Source organism: Akebia trifoliata, chromosome 11 (assembly GCF_017979445.1).
Source record: "Akebia trifoliata isolate Shusen 1 chromosome 11, ASM1797944v1, whole genome shotgun sequence".
Lineage (NCBI taxonomy): Eukaryota > Viridiplantae > Streptophyta > Magnoliopsida > Ranunculales > Lardizabalaceae > Akebia > Akebia trifoliata.
This window is the reverse complement of record NC_141385.1, coordinates 21469000-21492435: the sequence shown is the minus strand read 5'-3', so window position 1 is coordinate 21492435 and position 23436 is coordinate 21469000. Positions and strand designations below refer to the sequence as shown.

Here is a 23436-nt window from a genome sequence, read left to right as displayed (position 1 = left end):
TTGGATAAATGATCCTGCAACTATGGTACGCAAGACTGACCACAAAAACATATAAGAATCGTAGGATTCCACACCAGATGTTACGTATTGGAATTTTGATTTTCCTTAGTCGATGCAATTACATTGGCTTGTTCCTCAATACTCTTATTGGTTACACCGTTATGTTTGTATTATGTATATTTTTATTATATGTCAATAGATAAATGTTTTTACTTTGACGACATGATATAAATGATTATGTTTCTAAATTATATGATCGATAGACTGTTGCCTACTATATCTATTTTATTATTTTTAATTTCATTTAGTCTTTACTCAAATTTTATATTATATCCAACCTGCATGATTTAAATTTCAATATATTTATATGTTGCATGTTGTGACTAGTTATTAGAATGGTAGACTTCATATTGAGTAACTTTCGTTATTTACCATACCATTCACATTTTCAAATCATACAACTTTAGAGGAGCCAATCTTTGAGGAAGAGATTTATGAGGAGATATCGGAGTTTGAGTATGTGGATGAACAGTCACCTCCATCAATTTGAATGGACTTAGAGTTTAGTAGTTATTTTTATGCTTCAGCTTGAGGCACTTATATTAGGGCACTGTGTGACGATTTATATTAAGTAATGTTACGTAGTATGTCTTTTGTTTTAGTCAATGAGACTTTATTGTGAGATTTGAGGATTATGGACCATGGTTTGAATGTTATTAGCCTCCACATTCTGTTAGATTATTGGTATTATATATTTTTCGTTGCATTATAATGGTGAAACATAATCTAACTTTTATTATTATATGTTATCATGAGATGGGATAATTAATCATGCCTTGAGATCTACCAAATGAATGCTTGAGATTCATGTTGAATTTTGGGTGTGAGAAACAACGCCAAGGATGTAATAGTTGTTTCTAGTTTTGTGAGTCCTTCCTCCTCCACCAAGGTGGGGGGCATCGGCATCGGTATGGTACTTGCCAAACACGCCCAAACACTCAAGTTAGAATGAAAATTGTATGAAATAATGGCTAGCCAATTCAACCACTTTTTAAAATTTGTTATTAGTCTAGCCCTCCATTTTCTTCTTTTAGGAGATTTTAAGATGATCTTTTCCTAGATCTTAGTGTTAGTTAACAAAAAGTTCTCTCAACATAGGAAGTTATCCATTCAAGAAAAAATGAGATTGATATGGTAAATCACTCTTAGATTCGTGGGATACTCTCTTAATTTCAACTTAAGAAATAGTAGAGCTTGGTCCAAGTATCTAGTCTACTCTACTCTTCCAATTCCGTAAGAGGATAAGTAATCATTTTGACTTAGCTACGCTATACCGAGCTGAGCTACTAAGCATCGTAAGTACCATGAGGTTGAGCTATGCTGGAATCATTGTCCTGTCTAACCTTACAACTGTTCTCAACTCTTCCAACCATTCTCAGATCATGCCACATTTAAGGCCAAGATTTAATCAGGGTTTTATCCTATAGAATAATTATTATGTTTACCCCCTACAAAATACTCAATTTATCCCTTGACCAAGAGTCAACTTCCATTTTAATTGATGAATTAACAGTAAAATTTTGATTTCATTTAAAATATCCTTTAAAACCTTAAATTAATAAATCAATATGTGAATAAAATCAAAATTCCACCCTTAATCCAACAATTGAAAAGGACTTTGAATTTCAGTCAAGGGTGGTAAATCTAATTTTTTGCATTTTTTACAGGTAAACTAATATCACCAATTTAGCAAGGGCATACCTAAAATTCCCTATTTTTATATAATTGAACTAAGTTGCCCCACGAGTCAATGAGTTGGGACAACTCGACAAACTTCAATTTTCTAGGGATATGTGGTCCATCCCTTGGTAAATTGACACACAAAAAATCAGTTTGATTGATGATGTGAATCCCTTTATAATAGTGTTATTTTAAGTATGATTTTTAATCGTTGGATTTAAATTCTTTTTCAAGAGATTATATCCAATTGACACAAGTTGTTGGTGGGTTGATCCAGGGATGGACCATATACCCATAGGATTAATGGATCGAAAAAAAGTAGCACGTGGCATATAATGGAGGTGCCACCTCACCTTGGTTAGGAAGGGGACACCTGACTTGATCCCTATTCTTATTTAATGTCAAAAATAGCTCTCGTGAGAATTTTGTGGGTCCCACTAACATTCACCCGTGAAGAGTCGAGCACGGGTTGTGGTAATGACGATCACGGGATGGCATATACGCACACTTAAAAAGTAGGAGAAAATGTGGGGCCTACCAACTACATTCCAACTCCTCCAAAACTGCAAAAAAGGCAAGACCCTATTTATTTTCTAGTTTTTATTATGGACTATCTATTGTGTAACTAATGTACACGTAAGGAGTGTATATGTAAATAATCTCTACCATTGATTGGTTATGATGAATTCCTCGATAATCCAACTGATGATCATCAAATCTAGTTGACAATCCTAACTGCTTGATTTAACTTCAAATCAATTTAAAATTTCGATTCCCTTAACCATTTTATGAGCATAGAAAACGATTGAGTAATGAATGATAGGTGTGGGACCACTTTTTCAAGTTGATGGGTACACTAAGATGAAACAATCAAAATGAAGAATTTGAATTCAGCCATTTAAATTTCTTTATTAAGAATTAATAGAAGACATGACTTTAGATGGAATTGAATGTCATAATAGGATTTGTTTGATCTTAACATGTCTTGAATTTGGAATTAAGATTTTCTTTATTTTTCAAAAGAAAATTTTAACAAAATTCTTATTTATGAAAAGAATTAATTCATTCCCTAAATTTTTTTATTTTTATTTTCCAAATCTTGTAATTAGGAGGTAAATCCTTATATTCTTGAATAGAAAGTATGGTAATGAAAGATCTCTTCAGTGTCGAAATGTGGGCAGGTTAGAACGTACACCTAGGCTCAACTCAAGTAGTAGATCCCTTAACCTAAGCATTGAACCTAGGCTTTGAATAACCCAAATTCAACTGAGCTTGAGTTTCTAAATTCAGGTCGAGCTAGGCTTAGCCTAAGTAGGTAGTTTTGGGAAGGTTAGACGGATTGGGCTTGTTGAACAAGTCTAATTTTGTTTTGATTGGCAAATGAATTTTATATTTTAAATAAGAAATAAAAATAATTTAAATATATAGTTAAATATTTTTTATTATGTAACCTCGGGGTCGAGTTTAGCTGGGTTGCACAAACCCTCAACTTGGATTAAGGTCGGATTGAGTTATTCTAACACAAGCTTAACTCATGTTTTACAGAACTCGGCTCAACCTCACCCATCAATCAAGTTGAGTCCATGTTGAACTCAGGCCATCCCACCCAAGTTGTAGTGTGAATGTACTCAAAGCTTTTAAATTGTTATAGACAACAATTTGGATTTTGATTGAACTCAGTTCCAAATTGAAACAATGAATTCAAAATAAAAAATGAGAAATGTTCAACCATAGTTTCTTTAACAATTACTAATATTTTTAAAATTAGAAAAAAGAAAAATAAATATTCTTTCCACTTTTGCTATTATTAATTGATTAATTGTAGTCTTCAACATAATCATGTGTAGTCAAAATTGTTTTGTTCTCCTTCGACCATTGGTGTGGTACTCGTAAAAGTTTCTTTTGATGTTTAAATTAGATCCGCAGTCATTTTTAAATTAGATTCAAATAGCACATCATTTTCTTGTATATAGGTTTAATGCCACTAAATCCTAATTAGTTGTTTACTTATGTTGCACTCCTACCACGATCTTTCCCCTAATCTTGGAATCAATATATATAATATTGAGATCTGTGTCACATGTTAAGTGATTGGGTCATTTTTCGTACTACTCGTGTTCATAATATCATATGGGGATTTATATTAAAATGATTCATTTTAATAAGGTATACTGCGATACACAAAATCATATTCTTATGAAGATTATGATAGAGATTATTTTTAGGAAGATTTGATTAGATAAGATAAGATCAATCTTAATAGAGTTTATATAAAAAGTTCATAAGAATGTGATTTGATATATAATAAATAATACACCTTATTATAATGCATTATCCTAATACTCTTTAAGGCCCACTGCTGGTAGACCATCAATTGGTGTACCTCTTTAGCACCTTAAATTAGTTACTCACAAGATTAACTAATGAGCAGTTGGTACGAAATTCGCTGTAAGTTTACGTCCTTGTCATCTTCATTAAAAGCTTTATTCCTCTCAAGCGCACTTCATAATTAGCCTTAATACCACTCATCCCCCACTATAAATATACTCCATTTCTCTCCCAAAACAAAACAACCCACAATGGAGTTTTGTTGCAAAAGAAATTCCATAAAAACCCAAGTAAACCTTCTTTCCTTTTTTTTTTTTTTCTCTCAAAACTCACTCTTATTTGAAGACCATTTCTTAGATTTTTTATATTTATATATGAGATTTTGATGGCTTCTTTTCTTGTCTCTCTTACAGGTAAAGGAGATGGTTACTGTTTTTGTACTACTGGGACTACTGAGCTTAAATGGAGCAGAGTCGAGAAAAGTCAATATTATGGAGTCCTTCGAATATAGTGCTATTAGCTGTAGAGCTCACACAGCGTCAGTAGCGGATTTTGGAGGGGTTGGTGATGGTAAAACGTTAAATACTAAAGCTTTTCAAGAAGCCATTGATCATCTTGGCCAGCTTGCATCAGACGGTGGATCTCAACTCTTTGTTCCTCCCGGAAGATGGTTGACTGGAAGCTTCAATCTCACCAGCCATTTCACTCTCTATCTTCACAAAGATGCTGTTCTTCTAGCCACTCAGGTCTGTATTTCCAAACTGATGACATGTCCCTTTGACCCTTATTTCTGTTAAAGCCTAATAATACTAATTGATTTTTCCCCAAAAGTCCTGTCTTTCTTTTTTGAGGTTTGAAGGGAAAGATCAAACGATGAAGATAATTGATCTTAGAGGGAAAAAAAGATTGAGATCTTGGCCATTAATGGTTAAGGAAAATGACATTTAGTCGTTGAAGCCTGAATTCAAGGGTTATGCCATCAGTTTTAAACATTAAGGGGCTATGTCAAATATTATTTTTCTAAACATTGGGCTACTACACTCATCTTCCACCACTACCTTAAAAAAGAGTTTAAAGATTAAAAGATGAGGGTTAAAAGGTGACTAATTTTGAGGGAGAAAAAGAAAGGATTTTAGGTATTATTTCAAGAGGATGGCATTTAGGTCATTTTCTTATTAGTCTGTCTGTAATAGAAAACTCAGTTCAAAAGTGGCATGTCATTAGTTTGAAAACGTTAGTGGTAATTTCAGTTTCGCTTTTTTTTTTCAGCCGTTACAACATTCACTCATCCGGAACGCCATCCTACAGGCTCTATCGCCTTTTTTTCTTACATTTTTCAGCTATAACTACTGACAAAAGACTCTTTTTCAAACAAATCTCTAGGAAATTTAACTGCGATTCCGTTACAACTCTATTGCATCATGAATTTTGAAGCACGTGTATGGTTGGACCCACCAATAGATGCGTTCCGTAGCCCCAAGTAAAGGGTAATTATAAAATCACTCACCAACAAAATAACGGAAATCCATACCAACTGAGTTTTAGTGAGGATGATATTTGTCATCTAAAGATCATCATTACAAAAATAATTTAATAATAATAATAATAAATAAGCTAATTCCAAAACTTTTAATCTCCATCAAAATTAATTTTTATAAAAATGAATAATTTAAAATTCTTAAATTTGTTTTAGTGTGATTAGAAGTTTCGGAATTAACTAATGTTTAGTGATGTTAATGCTCTCATCATAAAGATCATCCTCACTAAAAATTAATTTATTATAAAACTTTTAACTCATATAATATAATAGTTTAACTATGGTGTGGATTGTTCTTATTAATTCATAGGAACATTTATAATTACCTCAAAGTAAAAATACCCTCACAACCTCATAGGGGTGTACATTTGATTAATTCATGGGAACTTTTATAATTACCCCAAAGTAAAAATACCGTCACAACCTCAAAGGGGTGTACATTTGTGTTGTCAGAACAGAAAATTTGGACATTTTTTAGATTTGGGGGAAAAATCGAAACTCATCCAAATATTTTGAGTTTGGGTTTGGTTCAGACTGAGCACTAGACTCCCCAATCCCAAACCTACCAAAGTAGAAATTTTGCCACCTTTTTTTTTCAGGACATGAATCTGACTAGCCTTACTATGTTATGTTATGTTATGTTAAAAATGATTTCACCTTTCATAAGGGTCCCTGGGATCAATCTGTGCATCCAAAACCAGATCCGATGACACCAAAAGACTAACCCACTCCCGACGAGGACGGTGGAACCACCAGTTTGGTCTGGTTTTAATTAAAACAACTGATTTAATAGAATTTTTTTTTTATTGTGTTAGGATGATATTGGATGGCCTTTAATTAAACCCTTGCCATCATACGGTAGAGGAAGGGATGCTGCAGGTGGAAGGTACATCAGCCTCATCTTTGGAACAAATCTCACAGACGTTATAATTACAGGTACATAAGCCTAGTCTTACTTCAATTTGTTACTAGTATGGATAAATTACACTTAAACACTCTCTAATTTTATGTGCAATTGCACTTACATCACCTATCATAGTAACAAAGTTTGGATTTGGTGGGTTCAATTTGGATAAATTCAGAAAAAAATTTGTACAAGTAAAATATATTATCATATTCTACCATTAATCATAATCACCAACTAATTTCTCTATTTGCCCATTTTAATCAGTGGGAGAATTTTTTTTTTTTTTTCAAAAATATTTAGAGAATTAAATGAAGTAAGTTTTGAAAAATTTTATGACCATGGAGAGGGGTCAGCATTGGGGATGTTACATGGTATCAGAGTGTTAAGTCTGTATAAGTCAGTGGTTCGATTCTTTACACCCTTCTGAGTGAGAGAGAAAGAGACTGTTGAGTGTATATTATCCTCCAAGTTCAGGTGTGTGATACCCTAGTCAAGTTCTTATATTCATAGTTCTCCTCTTCTCCAAAAGATGGATCTTTTGGAGTAGTGGGTTAGTTAAGAAGGAATGCCATCTTAAAAAGGGATAAAATATTTTTTTATAAAGAGTTTAAGTGAAAATGTTAGATAACTACAGGGGATGTAACTGCAAAATTTGTCATGATGAGATTACGGGATTAACATAGAATTATGCTAAACCAAGAGGAGAAAAGTAAGATTTACCAAATATTTAATAAAGGATGTTGTGGACATTGTATTTCAGGGGACAACGGCACAATCGACGGTCAAGGGGCATTTTGGTGGCAAAAATTCCACAAAGGAAAGCTTAAGAACACCAGGCCCTACCTGATTGAGATCATGTACTCGGATAAGGTCCAGATCTCTGATCTTACATTACTCAACTCTCCATCATGGAACGTTCATCCTGTCTATAGCAGGTTCCTTTCTGTCTCCTCGTCCAATTGTTTTCAATGTTGTCGTCAACCCCTTTTACGCTGTGTTTGAATTAAGAGAGAGGGAGAGAAGTGAAGAAAAAATAAATGAGTTTCACTTTATTTCTCTTGATTGGATTGTTAAGTGGGGGAGAGAAGAGGAAAGAATTGGAGAGAAAAAAAAAAAAAAAAAGATTAGTTTTCTTTCTATTCAAAATTTGGTGAGGAGAAGGGCAAAATGGAGAGAAATCCTTTTAAAATATTTTATAATGCCAACTCTGCCTCTAAAACTCTTTTAAGATATTTTAAAATTTCAAATTTTCAAAATTATGCCAAATTCTCTCCGTCAATCCAAACATGATAAATAGAAATTGAGTTTCTCTTCTTTTAATGAGTTTGTCTTCTCTCCACTTTCTCTCAATTCAAACACAGCCTTAGATTCTTTTACTTGTGAAGTCTACTACCTTTTTACTTTTCAAAAATCCTATCTTGCTCGCAATGTTGAAGATTATAGATTTCGAGATGAAAATTAAATGGATTTTGACTAAAGATTGAAGGTGAGAGCATTTAAGTCATTTTTATTTGTATTCTAAAATATATCAAGGTCACAGTTTGGAAACACAGGGCATCTCAAATATTATTTACCAAAATGTGGGAAGCCTATGCCTAAATCACCCTATTAAAATTTATCAAAATCAAGCAAAGTTTCACCAATATAAGACTGAATGATCAATTGTGTCTTTGTGAGATACCTAAAAGATTTCATTTACAATTTTGTTCGATAGTTTCATTCTGATAAAAAAAAATATGCAGCAATGTAATCATAAAAGGGCTCACCATCTTTGCTCCGATTGTTCCGATTTCTCCAAACACTGACGGGATCAATCCAGGTTTGTTTACATCCTCACAATCTAATTCTAATTCCTAGATCAAATAAAAAATTGATTAGTAGAAATTTAATATTGAAGGGTTGAGATAAACCCGTACTCTGATCAATTCTTATAAATATATATATAATAACTTAATGTCTGGATCGAGGGGTTTAGACAAATCCAAGTTCTTATAATGTTGGACTAACCATATCACACTCCTCAATCCGAGATTACATGTGAGAAAATATAGAGTTTATATTACATATTTTACTTAAATATGCAATGCTTACATACATATACATTAAAGAATGCCAAAATCCAAGATTTCATGGGGATCCACTCTCCCACGCGATCGTCCCTGTGTTTGCACTAACACACACATGGAAAGTGTCAGCTTGCTAAGTTGTTTAAAGTCTATGAGTGTTGATTGTACAACCTTAGGTTCAAACCCACCTTCATTAACTAACTGACCACTAATCTCGCTTACATAGTAACAAATATATAAATGAGTAGGACTATCCTAGCAGGAGAAAAAAAAAAAGGTCTTATTAAAGACCCATCCACCATTAAAATAAGATCTCGAGTTCTATAACAAATCTCGAGGTTTGGTTTTGATGGTTGATTAGCCTTAATAAGGTCTTTTTCCCTTACAAAGTTAGTCAGGAAATTGTGTTTGTATATAGATCATATTTTATTTGTAATCTAAAAATGTCTTAGTAAGATAAGGATCCAATTTGAATTTATTATTGGATCAATTATTAAACATGGTCCAATTAGATAGAGACCCAATCCAATAATATATTATAAAATATATATATATATATGCATAAATTACATCATATAAGTTCATTTAAATACATAATATATCTTCAACCCAATTGCCATGCAAGTGCGATTAAAAAGGAATTGGATCCAAATATTGATATCTGATAAAGATCCAATCGAACTAATTGGATCTATTTCAAATCCAATCCATTGCCATCCTTACTTGAATACCTTCACTGGGATCATGGCTTTGATGTATCTGCATTAATTAAACTCAATCTCATCATCTCCTAACTCATTATTTCTTATCAGACTCCTGCACAAATGTACTTATAGAGGACTGTTACATAGTCTCGGGCGACGATTGTGTAGCAATAAAAAGTGGTTGGGACGAATATGGAATCGCTTTTGGGATGCCAACCCAACACCTAATCATCAGAAGGCTGACCTGCATTTCTCCCGACAGTGCCGTCATTGCACTAGGCAGTGAGATGTCAGGTGGGATTCAAGACGTCAGAGCCGAAGACATCGTTGCCATCCATTCCGAATCAGGAGTAAGGGTGAAGACTGCTATCGGACGAGGAGGTTTTGTTAAGGACATATTTGTTCGAAGGATGACAATGCAAACCATGAAGTGGGCCTTTTGGATGACGGGAAATTATGGATCTCATGCTGATAATCACTATGACCCTAAAGCACTTCCAGTGATACAAGGGATCAGTTATAGTGATATTGTCGCTGAAAATGTATCCATGGCCGCACGATTGGAAGGAATAGCAGGTGATCCGTTTACGGGAATATGTATCTCTAATGTGACCATTGGGTTGGCACCAAAGGCGAAAAAGGTTCCATGGACTTGCACTGATGTATCGGGCATTACGAATGGTGTGAGCCCTCGACCTTGTGAGTTGTTGCCTGAGCAGGTCACGACCTGTCCATTTCCTACTCAGAGCCTTCCAATTGATAATGTTGAACTTCAGACCTGTTCTTTTAGATCAAAACTGTAAGAAAGAGTAAGTATTCTATTTCCTTAATATCTTTGATTTTGTGTGCTTTTTATATGTAATAATTACTAGATTTCAAGGTTGTTGGAAATGGAATATATTTACTTATATAAAGGTCTAAGTATTTTAGGATCAAAACACGTGATGGATGCTTTGAGTTCCAGATTCTGATTTTGGATTCTTAGACTTAAATTACATAAACTGATTTCTAGAATCCCTAATAATATCGTTTTTGCTATATTTTTTAAAACCTGATTCAAGAATTATAATCTACAGTTGTAAGTGAAATATTATGTACCTAAGAGATGTCAAAACGAGTTTTGAAACCATGGAAACAACTGCCATTATTAGTATTAAACCAATAACGATTCATGCAAACTAAATCTTCGAATCTATAATTGGGCCAAAGAAAGGATTTGAAGAATTCATTGGACCTAATCCAACATGTGGAGAATGCACAGAGATTTTTGAGGAGAGTCATCAAATCAAGTGAGAATAGAGATCCACACCAGGAATATTGAATGCAGTCAAAAATTTTAAATCCCGAGGCATACATCTGAGGATAATGACCATATGAGGTCGAGTTCTAGACATCAATAAGCCCACACTTCAGAATATATGGGACAAGGAAAGTAGGGCATTGGTCGAGAGTGACATTTTGGCATGGCAAGATTCTTAAGAAGATGACAGATACCGAAATCTAGAAATCAAAGAGAACATTATGAATGCATTTGCAGCGAAAAGGAACACATGAGGAAACTTCCTAAATAAAAGGGGATTAATTTTACGTAAATCCTAATGTGATCCGGGTTAAAATATTACTTGAAAATTTAACTTAAGCATCAGAGCTTCTTTCGTAGGTACCATATCGATGCCCAAAAAGAAATAAAGGGCTGACTTGATAGCGAGGAAGATCTTGAGGTTTCGGATTGAAGGACAAATCACTTCATTGGCATTGTCCGTGGAAACTTGCAAAAACAATTCACCTCAAACATGCCGCATCTAGCCCAACTGAGATTACATAGATCAAGGAATACTTCTTGGCAAGCCAAAGAAGTGAAACAAAGCACTTTATAGTCCCAGATCAAAGAAATGAGAAACTACTGAAGGGAAATGTAAGAGAAATTGGATAAGTACACCGCTCGTAGCCTTTTGAAATGCCCTCCCACTAGAATCCCAAATTTATAAGTCACTAGTGAAGTGAAGGCCAGAAAGTCTACAAGATTTGGTGACATAACACATAGAAAAGTCGAAAATTGCAAACAAATAGGTGATCCATAGGCGAGATGAACACCCTTAGAATGATGAATGATCTGAAAAGTCCAAATAAGAAACAAATCTCTTTTAACGTACCACTAATGAGATTAGACCATGAGCCCAAGCAAAACCTTAATTCAATTGGCCTTAGCCCTTAGTGAAAGATAAAGAGAAAGAGAAAGAGAAAGAGAAAGAGAAGTCCTAATAGAGCTGGGGAACCTTAAACAATACATTCAAGAGAGTATTCTGAAGACTCCCTTCTAATTGAAGCAATGAAAAGGCAAGCCATGCTTGGACCTAAGGGAACACAAATTTAAAAAAAAAAAAAAAAAACCTAAATTAGACAAAGAAAAAACAGGAAAATTATTGGAATTGGGCCCAAGTCTGCTAAAGAAGTATAATACCCGAGCAAAGTTGCTACAAAATTTGAAAAAAAAAATAATTTGAGTCTATGTTTCTCATCATTCCCATCGCTTATTCTCATATTCCCTCCATTGATGACTATTTAATTGGGAGTTGGTTTGCCTGTGATCCCAGTTGGTTGGCTCTTGTGATATTTTTGTAACTGAGGAAATATATTTTTCCCTCATATGTATTCAAGAAAATTAGCATAGATTTTCCCTCAATACCCAATATAAAAAAAGATCAAGTAAAAAAATACTGCATTATTGCATTAATTCACAAATGAATATTTCATGTCAAGCTATAAGGAACTGACTGCTAGATTAAATGAGACAATTTTGGACCAATTTCAAACTATAAACAAAGTGAATAACTTCCTCTTACAATCCTCTATCGTTCCACTAGGATGCAACTTTTGAATTTGAATCCCATTGAGACTAATTAGTGTCTTAGCAAGATGTTTTAATCCTAAAATCATCATACATGATGCCACAGTAAATTCTTTTGTTTAAAGTCAAGACAAGGTCAACAGAGCCCCTATTGATTACCCACATGAAAAAACAAAAAGAGTTCTGCTAAAGAAAGTATTTAATCATGCAGCTTAAAATTTAATTGATAGCTATATTAGTAAAAAAAAATTGACTATGTTAGAAAATAAGATGGATTGTATTATGATAATTGAGATACATTGAATTATTATCAATGTATCTCATCACAAAAGGAAAGTTGTGATGGAGAATAATATATTTAGGACTTCATATTTTAAAAAATTTAATAATAATTAGTATCTTTATATTAGGATAGTTTCTATATCTTGGTTGATGTAATAGTTATAAATATAGGGTTCATGTAACGATTATTTAAGAATTTTCAATAAAATTTAGATTTTATAGACTCACATAGTAGTGTACATAGCTCTAGGTTTCAAGACAAGCCACCAAAAAGAAAATTGCAAGATCTATCCAATAATTGAAATAAAATCTTCAAAATCACACATTTTATTTGAGAAGTGAGCGAGTCCAAAAGTAAGGAACCATGCAACTTTACAGAAATCTATGCTCTAGAGTTCAACAGCAAACAACCTGGTATCAGTGGAAAACAAGACCTGCACGAATATGGTCAAAAGACCCAAATTAAGCTCCTAAAAGGAGGTCTACAGTTAAAATAATGTCCTACACCCACATGGACTTGAGGTCTAGATTTTGTGGTAGTTTTGATTCTCACACAATAGTGTTGCTTCAAACTTCATTGCTCAGAAGAGTGACATTTGTATCTTGTATTAGGGAATTATGATGGACAACACATTGTATTTTAGGGAGTTGATTTTCCCCCAATATCTTATCTACGATATACATAACATACTAACATATATTTTTTTCTAATGAGTTGGGTCAGGATTGAACTTCACAGATTCCCTCCAGATTAACTCCTTGATGTTCTCTTCGGTGAATGATGGTTGTTCAAAATCAAAACTGAAAGGCCTTGGGCAAATGGGCTCATCATTGAGATCATGAAGTGATTTCAAGTATGGGTGGCAAAGTGCCTCATCAACTGCAGAAACAGTCCAAAAAGAAAAATCAAGCACAATATATGAAATGGATTCCAACGAGAAACTAAATTCAAAGACATGGCTTCTACATGTATAAGTTAAAAAAAAATTTATGTAGTTGTACCTGTAATCCGCTTGTTCGGGTCAAACACAAGCATTTTCTCTAGCAGATCGACAGCCCCAGGAGACATATTGGAGAATCTAGCGGAGAGTTGTTGCTTTGGGTACTGCGGAAGTTGTCTAACATATCTCCTCGCATTATCACTTCGGAGGAACCCAAGGCTAGAATTGTCGGGTGAACCGAGTAGCTTTTTAATAAGAAAAGTGAAATTTAGTCACACTGTAGTTGACCTAATGGTGATGGACAAAACTTTTCCTTTTAATAATACTTTTCTTCCATCATTTTTAAGTTTTTCCTTTATACCTAATCAGTAATATTTGCAAGCATAGGGGTACTATACATCATTTGAGAACATAGGCCAATTCTACCAAAATCAAAGATGGAAAAGCATTCAAAAAGATAAATTACACCATTTTTCCCCTTTTTCTTGTATTTTTTTGAAAATGGTATTTTGGCAACCCTTTAAACAATTCACCGTTTCAATGGAATTAAGGAAACTAAGAATATCTTAAAATCAACTATAACTATACATGAAAATCATCATAACTTTAAAAAAAGTATATAAAAGCAAAATTGAGATACCCTTTAACGTATCCCATATAAATCGAAACTTGATGAGCATCCACCTTGTAAAATCCAAACATTTTTTTAATGAAAATCTAAGAAATCTTATATTATCAAAAAAGAGGAGGTCAAGAAAACTTACCTTATAGATATCAAGGAAAAAACAAATAGCAACTTAAACAAACCACAACATTACTCTCCTCCTTACAAACAATTCCCTATTCAGAAACAAATTTTTCAAAAAACACTCCTTTGACCTCCTCAAATTGCTTCTACCAAAAAATTAACAACCCAATGATAGAGATAATAATATGTTCCTTACAATCAAATTCAGCCATTTCATTACTTCCAAAACCCCACATTCTTCTTTATGAGAGGCGGGGAATAAAGGTAGAGGATAAGTTGTAAATGAGACAAGCAATCAATTCGATCTCTATTACTCCTACAATCTAAGTCCCACAGGATCTCTCTTCCTAAGTGAACTAAGAAATTCTATGTTGGAAAGTTCACTTTGAAAGAAATAGAATAGAGTTTAAAAAATTGCTCTTTAAGAGTGAAGATACCACATCAATGATCATTCCAAAATCATACCCTGTCTCTTCGTCCCACTTTGAAAGTGTAGAAATCTGAGTTTATTGAGAATTCTTGGATGAATATTACATGAACCCTGATAGGATATTTATAGTTATTACATCAACCAAGATAAGGAAACTAGCCTAACATAAATATTCTAATTTATTAGAACTTCCTAATGTAGAATATCCTAATTAATATTGCTACATATATTATTCTCCAACACTACCTTCCTTTTGAGTTGAGATACATTGATATGATACAATGCATCTCATGTATCATAATATGATGCACCCAATTCTCTAACATGAGATACATTGTATCATATCAATGTATCTCATCTCAAAAGGAAGGCAATGTTGGAGAATAATATATGCAACAATATCAATTAGGATATTCTACATTAGGAAGTTCTAATAAATTAGAATATTTATGTTAGGCTAGTTTCCTTATTTTGGTTGAAGTAATAACTATAAATATCCTATCAGAGTTCATGTAATATTCATCCAAGAATTCTCAATAAACTCAGATTTCTACATGGTATCAGAGCTCAAGCTCCACTAAACATATCACACCTTGTAATGTCCCAAAAGAAAGAAAAAAAAACCAAGTCAACCATTGTTGACTCAAGTCAAGTCAACATGGTCAAACAATTTTGACTAAGTCAAATTGACCAAAGTCCAACTTTCTAGGAAATTCTAAAAGAATTAGAATTTTTTTTAATAATATCTAGATATTTAAAATATATAGATATTATTTGAAAATATTTAATATTGTGTTAGCTGATTTTTTTTATTGGTTGTTTCATATTCTACACCAAAAAGAAAAAAAAAGTAAGAAGGAAAAATAAGAGAAAAGGAAGAAGGAAAAAGGAAGAGAAAAGAAAGAAGGAAGAGAAAGGAAAGAAGAAAAGGAAAAGAAAGAGAAATAAGGAAGTAGGCCCTTTCAATTTTTTTTTATAGCCTTAGGAATATTCTAAGAAAAGAATTTCTAAATTTTGTAGTTTAAAACATAATTTGTTTTATATTTCTAATTTAGTAGTTTTAAAACAAAAATTGGTTTGTAATTATTCTCAACAACATGTACACATTTTATAGATATTTATATTACTGTTTTTATGAGTTTAAAACATATTAATAGTTACTAGTTTGTTTAAAAAGAATTTATTACATGCTTGTAGTTACTTTATACGTATTTATACATGTTAAAAATAAAATACAGCAACTATGAAAGTTGTTGTTTTTGTATAATATTTACATTATATATACTAGATTGAAAACTTTATACGTATTTTGTACTTATCAAAAAAGAAAATACAGCAACTATATAAGTTGTTTTTACATACAATTCATATATTTTGTTCGTATTTTATAGACATGCCTGATTTTGAATAAGTTAAACTAGTGGACAATTTACTTTAATTGTTTTGGTGATGGATTTCCAAGAAATGTTTCTAATTAAAAAGTTGGATAAGAAAAGTAATTTATTAAAATAAAATATGAGAACGAGTTCTCAATTGATTATCATGTTTTTAAAATACTCAGTTGGTGAGATGCTTCGGCGTATGCCATATAAGATACGAAAGAGAGAAAAGATGAGGTGATGCTTCCATCATAGACCGTGCAAGACATGAATGAGAGAAATGCTTCGATTAATGGTAGTGTAAAACATAAAAGAAAGAAAAAAGAAAAGAGAGATGAGACTGTACATTTAAGAGTAGACTAGGTATTTAAAACACGTGGATGTTTTACTTTCAATACATTTTGAAAAGAAAAACAAATACTTATATGTAGTATTTTAATGATTTATTAAAGAGATTGTGAAACCTATAAAGAATAACATGTTGTGACATTTCTATAACAATGTGTTATTCTAGGATAATAGTTGCGTTGTTTGAGTTTTTATATATTATGAGATGCATAAGAACACAACATCATAACAGGAATCCGAGAATTTCTTTTCTATCTTTAATAAAGAACAAGATGTAGATAATTGTATGATTAATAGAGATTATCGAAGATCACATGCATGCCAGATTGGCATAGATGAAGATGACTAGTTAATGATCATTAATTGTCTAGAGTAGTCAAGAAAGAATGACCTAGTTGATTTGGCCCGTTTCTTAAGGCCTTAGTCAACGGCCAACCTGAGTTCGAAAACAGTTACCCAAATTATGGCAGAGACTGGCCATAGAATCAGGAACTAATGGTGAGATTCCACATTGGTGAAGTATTGAAATAATCGTATTTTGACTGAGATGTTCACATTAGTCGTGGCCCTCAACTCTCTATTATAGTACTCTATTATTTGATGTTATATTATGAACAATTATTTCTTCAGATTTTAATTGTGTTTCAATTTCCTACTAGATTTAATAACATTGGTGTTCAATTATTTTCAATTATGTGTTGAATATCAAACATGCATGATTTACGAATTCCTAGAATGTTTAAACTGCAAATAGAGTGCTATTATTTAGAATTGTAAGATTCCCTTACTGGGTAACTCCCCTATTACTCACCCCTACGACATCACAAATTTCAGGCGCACTTTGTTTAGGTGATCCTTCTGAAGAAGCTCATTGTCATGACTTTATAAATGATCAGTCCAAGCTTCCAGGAGTGGAGGATGGGTATTACTGATGAGTTTTGAACTAGAGTTAAGTTTGAGTCTTTTGCTGTCATTTTCTTATGTAGCTACGAACACGGTATCATGTCGTTGCTGTTTTATGTATATGTCAAGTGTACTGATGTTTGAGAATACAAATCTATTTAGTTGGGCAATGATCAGGTATGACATTTAGTTATTTATTTATGATTTACGTCTATCTATTGATTATCATGATATGAGTTATATATCATGCTTCTAGATTCAACTTGGGAATCATGGGGATTCGAGTTGAGTTTTTGGGGTGTGACACACCCCTTTCTATATCTCTACAAATTTCCCACGTCTATACATTCATCTCTTACGATCTCATTTTTTTTCTTTATAAAAAAAAATTCTCCAACGAGTGTTCTTTATTTTAAATCGCACAATCATAATTTCTTTGCTCTTGGGAGAGGTCATGATAGACCTAGTATTGTAAGCCACCAACTCCGATAGATTCAAAACAAAAAAAAAAACGGAATGCGACAGTGATGGATTTTACAGACAGGCGGTGACCACCAAGAAGTCGAATTAGATTTTTGGCGATTTAATACCGTGCCACTTAATGAGATCGAGAGAAATTATTGATTGAAGCCAATTGTATATTCCTTCTTCAAAGGACCATGCAATTGTAGGAGGATGTTAGAGAATTGGATGCATCATATTATGATACATGAGATATAATGTATCATATCAATGTATCGCATATCAAAAAGAAGGTAGTGCTGGAGAGTAATATATGTAGCAATATCAATTAGGATATTCTACATTAGGAAGTTCTAATAAATTAGAATATTTATGTTAGGCAAGTTTCCTTATCTTAGTTCATGTAATAACTATAAATATCCTATCAGGGTTCATGTAACATTCATCCAAGAATTCTCAATAAACTCAGACTTCTACAAAAAGCAGCCATCTTCTAAAACTTGAAGATCAACTTAACTTCCCCTTTCAAAACAGTACACCCATATCAAGATCTTACCACCCAACTCTCCTACCCATACTTAGATTGGATCATTCTCCTCCAGAGACTCATGGTCCACTCCAGAAGAGTAAAATACAAGATCCTAAGCTTGTCAAACCTTAATCCTCCATTCTTTCTAGTCATGATCCTGAAATTGCTGAACATTAAATTCATGATCTCATCTTTCATCCTCAATATTCAAGTTTTGGAAATGATCTTGTACATGGCACCAATCAAACTATTATTTGAACAATCAACATCAAGCTTCTTATAAATCAAAGCAACAAAGTATTATTTGAACAATAATAAAGATACGCACTATCTTGAAAATTATTCAGTACTAACATGAAATCATTCTTTGGAGTTTCCCAACAAAACCTTTTGTTTTTTTCTGAAAACAAAAGCTATAGAAAACCCATAAGGACTTGGAGATTTATCCCTACCTGGAATACTAATAGTTTGAGAATATCATCCTCCTCAAAAGGTCTTTCGAGCCACGATTGTTGCTCCATGTTTATCCTATCATAAGGAAGGTAAAGCAATAGGGGCCTGCCAACATACTCTTCCACATACAATTCCTTATAGAACTCCACAACCCCTTTGATTGGATCAACCACTTCTCCTTTCCAACTCTTCTATGTTGTTTTTTATTATGGTCTTTCAATAGGCTATCCATGTCTAATCTTCTGTTCAGGCATTTAGAGTAATGCACTGACCTTAACTACTAAGTTCATGTATCTTTATCGATTTCTTTTTATAAAAGATTATACAATTGTGCTAACATGCTTATAATGCATCACATATACATGCATTTAATGCACTCTAATTTAAATTTATCTTCAGTTATTTATTAAAAACAAAAAATAATATGATAAATAGATAATTATTCAATCACAATTAATATTGATTACAAAATTTATATTGAACATGTATAATTAACAAGCCCTATATTCTACAAAGCATTTATATTGATTACAAAATTTACACAGTTCTAGATACTTTTTTGAAAAATTAGAAAATATAAAAGGTTACTCAGGCCTAGTATAGATATAAAAAAAAATTGTTTAGTCCCACATTGGACACTTATTGCCTTGTCTCTCTCCTTATAAGCTCTTGGGCCTCTACACTCATTTCCAATTGGTTTTGAGTTGGACCCCTAAACTTATCATGGTATCAGAGTGGGCCGTTCTCTCCTCTACGTCACCTAGTTCATATCTCCTCGTGCTTTAGCCCAGTCTGGCCCACACATGCGTGGGCGAGTTGAGTTTAGTCCCAAATTGGACACTCATTGCCCGTCTCTCTCCTTATAGGCTCTTGGGCCATTCCACTATTTGCCAATTGGTTGAGTTGGACCCCCAAGCTTATGAATAATTATATAAAGAGAACATCTAATTCAAGCTTATGAATAATTATATAAAGAGAACATCTAATTCATTCACGTGCATTGAGATTGAATATGTCAAAAATTTGTTCACCGCACAAAACATTGGTTTTGTGTACAAATCATTTGTAAATGAATCATAGATCTGTAGACCTGTAATATTTACACTTCCATATTCTATTTCTATAAATAAAAAAAAAACAATTAAAAACAGCACAATTCCATTTTTACATTTAATCAAATCTAAAATAGAAGAAAACACAAATTTGGTTGTGATTCATTCTACCAATCGAAAAAACAAGAATTTGAAAGTTTTAGTTTATGTGACAAGATTTACTTATACCTCAAAATGCATGAAGGAATCAAATTACGAAGAAACAATAAGGTAGAGATCAATTTCTAAGGGATTAGAAGTTCAATTTTCCTGAATTTCAATACAAGTTAAAAGGAAATAATGCAATTTGTATACTGCTTTTTAAATTTTTAATGGAAATACACTATTCATCAAAGCTCTCTTGAAATGAATGGTGGTTTTTCTACCAAAATCAAGGTATTTTGACAAAAAAAAAAACAATGAACAGATATTTTGGATGTTTAAAAACTAATAAAGCAACGATATATAGGAGATCAACACAAAGAAATTCCAAAATCATACCTCCGTGATAAGCCTCAGCTGATGAACGTAGTCTTTCCCTGGGAACAGAGGTTCTCTTGTCATTATTTCACCAAGTATGCAACCAACTGACCAAACATCAATGGCAGCAGTGTACTCTGAACAATTAAGGAGCAACTCTGGTGCCCGATACCAACGAGTGACAACATACTCTGTCATGAAATCTGTTTCAGATGTTGTCCTTGCTAGTCCAAAGTCTCCAATCTTAAGGTCACAATTCGCATTTAGGAGTAAATTACTGGGCTTAAGATCACGATGCAAGACACTTGCTGAGTGCACATACCTCAACCCTCGCAACAACTGATACAAGAAGTACTGCAAAGGTTGTATTTTGAAAAATCAATCTCATGTATTTCGAACATTCACAACATGTAATGCCATCCTTCTCCTTTCCGTATTCAATGGTAAATGATAATATACTTCTCTTTGGAGAAAGATGAGTTGCTATTTCAGGAATTATTTTGAAGGATAAAAGAAAGATCCACAAACAAATAAGGGTGACTTGAGATGCCACCCAACTTTATCCTTGTGGAGTCATGTGCGAGATATAACTATTTTAAAAACTCTCAAAGCAATCCTACTCGCAAAATAATTTAATAAAAGAGAAACTCATAGAAAAATCTAATAGGAGAAGAAAAAATGATGATATTTCATGAAATTACGTTAAACAATTCAGTATCGATATCAAAATTCTGAACTCATCAAAATCAAAATAAAGTTGAATCGTGACCATAGTTACATACTTCCAACCATCTGCATTTTCTATCTCAAATGAAAAAAGCCAACATACTGTGTAGGCTGTAAAGCAACAACTTTAAATTAAAAAAAGCATACACAACTGAAGACAGAAGAAGGGCAGGTTGAAAACTAGAGAAATACAAATAGGAAAGAAAGAAAAAAAAAATTTGCGGAATGAGAAAAAGAAGAGCCAAAGATTGCTCAATTGCAAATCAACTAGGGCTTGACGACATGAGGTGCGAGTTAGATTATACAAGTTATCAATTTTAGTGCATTCCTTTTTATGGAAATTTTAGTGCATTTTGCAAATGCATATATTCCCATAAGTTGTTTAGCATTTTCAGTTTACTTTAATTAGATAAGGAAACACACAAAAGAAATAGGTGGGTATGGATATAATGAAGGATACTGAAGATGACAAGATAGATAGAATGGGGACTCCTTGGGTGACCCTAATTGTGAGTTGTGACAACAATGAGGACAGATGAGAAGATTTTCATTGATAAATATATGATATTGTTATTACTTGTTATATTGTTAATTATTGAGTAGAAATGAGGTGAATTTTGGAACAATAAGAAGTTTGAAAATAATTAATTATTACTTCTTACTTGTTAGCACTTCTTGTTAGTTATATAACGTAATACTTACATTTGACTTGTTATTTAAACATATAGCTTATAATTTAGTATTAGATTTATGATTATTGAAGAGATGAATGTTAATGAAACATTGCTATCACGTATTTTGCTTGGGGGTATCACTCACCAGGGTAAATCATAAGAAAAGAAGCTATTATACTTATTTTATTTATTTCTCTTGTTTATATGATGATCTTATTTTGTAGAAATTTTATATTATTCTTGTAAACTTTGGAGCGTTTAAAAACTATTGAGACATAACAAAATTGCCTTGCCTCAACAAAGCCTCAATTTTTTCTAAACCTTTCCCATGACCATTGAGATTACTTTCTATTACATTAGTGACATATAATAGAAAATATGATTGCCAAACCTGACAATGGTCATCTGTCAAAGGTTGGGTTGAGCGTATTATCTGATGAAGATCAGTGTCCATTAACTCATACACAATGTACACATCATTGAAATTCTCCCTCTTCGGAGGTCGTATTATATCTTTGATGGCAATAACCTGTGGTATGGAAACAATTGTGCAGTCAGGCCATACTAGTAGAAAAGTAGAAAGCAAGAACCTTTTCAGAATGTCTACTTAACCAGCAAGAGAAGTACTGTTAACCAATCATGATCAAAACATCAAGGTCAGCTAAGTACTGTTTAACAAATAGTTTCCTTAATATGGATGTAATGCTAATGAAGAATTTAAAAGATCCCACTGTCAAAAGAAATGTCAATGGATGATGCCAAACTTTGCTAGAGGATCCATGTTCAAAATGCAGCATCACCAGTATCTGACTATTGCAAAAAAAAAATAAACAAAAAAAATTCATGCACTTTATTAACAATAAAGTTGTTGCTTTTTCCAAAAATTCAAGGATCGGAAATTCTTTAAAAAACTTGAACTTATCACCAGATAAACCTAATTTCTCCCAGCACTACTAGAACTCTATGTAGTATTAATATAGGCTCAAAGCTTCTCCTACTTTCATCCAAAGCCCGTGCTCTTTTACTTCTGTAACTCTATTCCTACAAAAGTTATATATCAAAAGTTAGTTTATATCCACCTGATTTTCTAGAAATCACTGTACATCCTTCGAATTCTAACTTTTTCATGAAGTCTCTTTTTCCCCAAGTAAATTGCAAAATAAACCTTCCATCATTCCTTAACCTCTTTTTCCCATATCTAGGCCCTTCAATCATTTCCCCATTTACTCATTTGTTCTTCCCCACTCTTTCTTTTTCGAGCTAATTCTCCTTCCTCTTCCTCATTTATTCCCTCAAATAAAATAAAATGATAACTTATTTTATAGATTTAAGCCTAAAAACAAGATTTTGAACCCGGGTATTAGAGTGGTAGTAGTTATGGAGTAATTTATTAGGGTGTATCAAGATACACCAAATCATATTGATGTTGTAGTTAGAGTGGTTATACGGTTATGATAACCGAATGCATGTAATCATTGGATATTAATAGAATGCTCAGCGGAGATCAATTCATCCGGAACTAACTTCATCCTCAATTGTTCTCATTGGGCCTGTGGTATTACCACACACAGACTTCACCACGACGCTGAGGTGGCACCTTCTAATGAAACTCTAGTTTATTACATATTATCAGACCAATAACACTAAGGGGGCGATTGATTGCGCTTCAAAACGCGGATTTTCCAGCGTTTGCGTTAAAAAACGGCGTTTGACGATATTTTGCGTGTTTAATAACGCTTTTAAATGCTGCGTTTTGAAATTTTTAACGCAATTTACGAATTTTAACCGCTGTTTTGAAAAGCGGACGAGAGACGCTTCGCGCAACCGCGTTTAAACGCAGTCAAGTGAAATGACTACTAT

General features: G+C 32.9%; 2 protein-coding genes across 3 annotated transcripts in view; one reads left to right on the top strand and one right to left on the bottom strand.

Annotated features, from left to right (window-relative positions):
• The first annotated feature begins 4208 nt into the window (after window positions 1–4208).
• Window positions 4209–10220, top strand: LOC147391111 (putative polygalacturonase). The gene is made up of 6 exons (XM_086458995.1): window positions 4209–4358; window positions 4482–4814; window positions 6421–6541; window positions 7273–7447; window positions 8255–8331; window positions 9391–10220. Exons 1-6 carry the CDS (start codon window positions 4320–4322, stop codon window positions 10083–10085), a joined length of 1440 nt encoding a protein of 479 aa, XP_086315121.1. The 5' UTR covers window positions 4209–4319; the 3' UTR covers window positions 10086–10220.
• Window positions 10221–12972: 2752 nt separating this feature from the next.
• Window positions 12973–23436, bottom strand: part of LOC147391110 (mitogen-activated protein kinase homolog MMK2) — a 28514-nt gene continuing 18050 nt past the window's right edge. Inside the window, exons 3-6 of one of the 2 annotated variants that reach the window (XM_086457207.1) lie at window positions 21968–22105; window positions 20198–20530; window positions 13415–13598; window positions 12973–13292 (exon numbers count right to left, since the gene is read on the bottom strand). In XM_086457207.1, the coding sequence (XP_086313333.1) occupies window positions 13120–13292; window positions 13415–13598; window positions 20198–20530; window positions 21968–22105 (828 nt within the window). In that variant the 3' untranslated portion in view covers window positions 12973–13119. The remainder of the gene's footprint in view (window positions 13293–13414; window positions 13599–20197; window positions 20531–21967; window positions 22106–23436) is intronic. The other variant, XM_086457208.1, reaches the window with a different exon arrangement.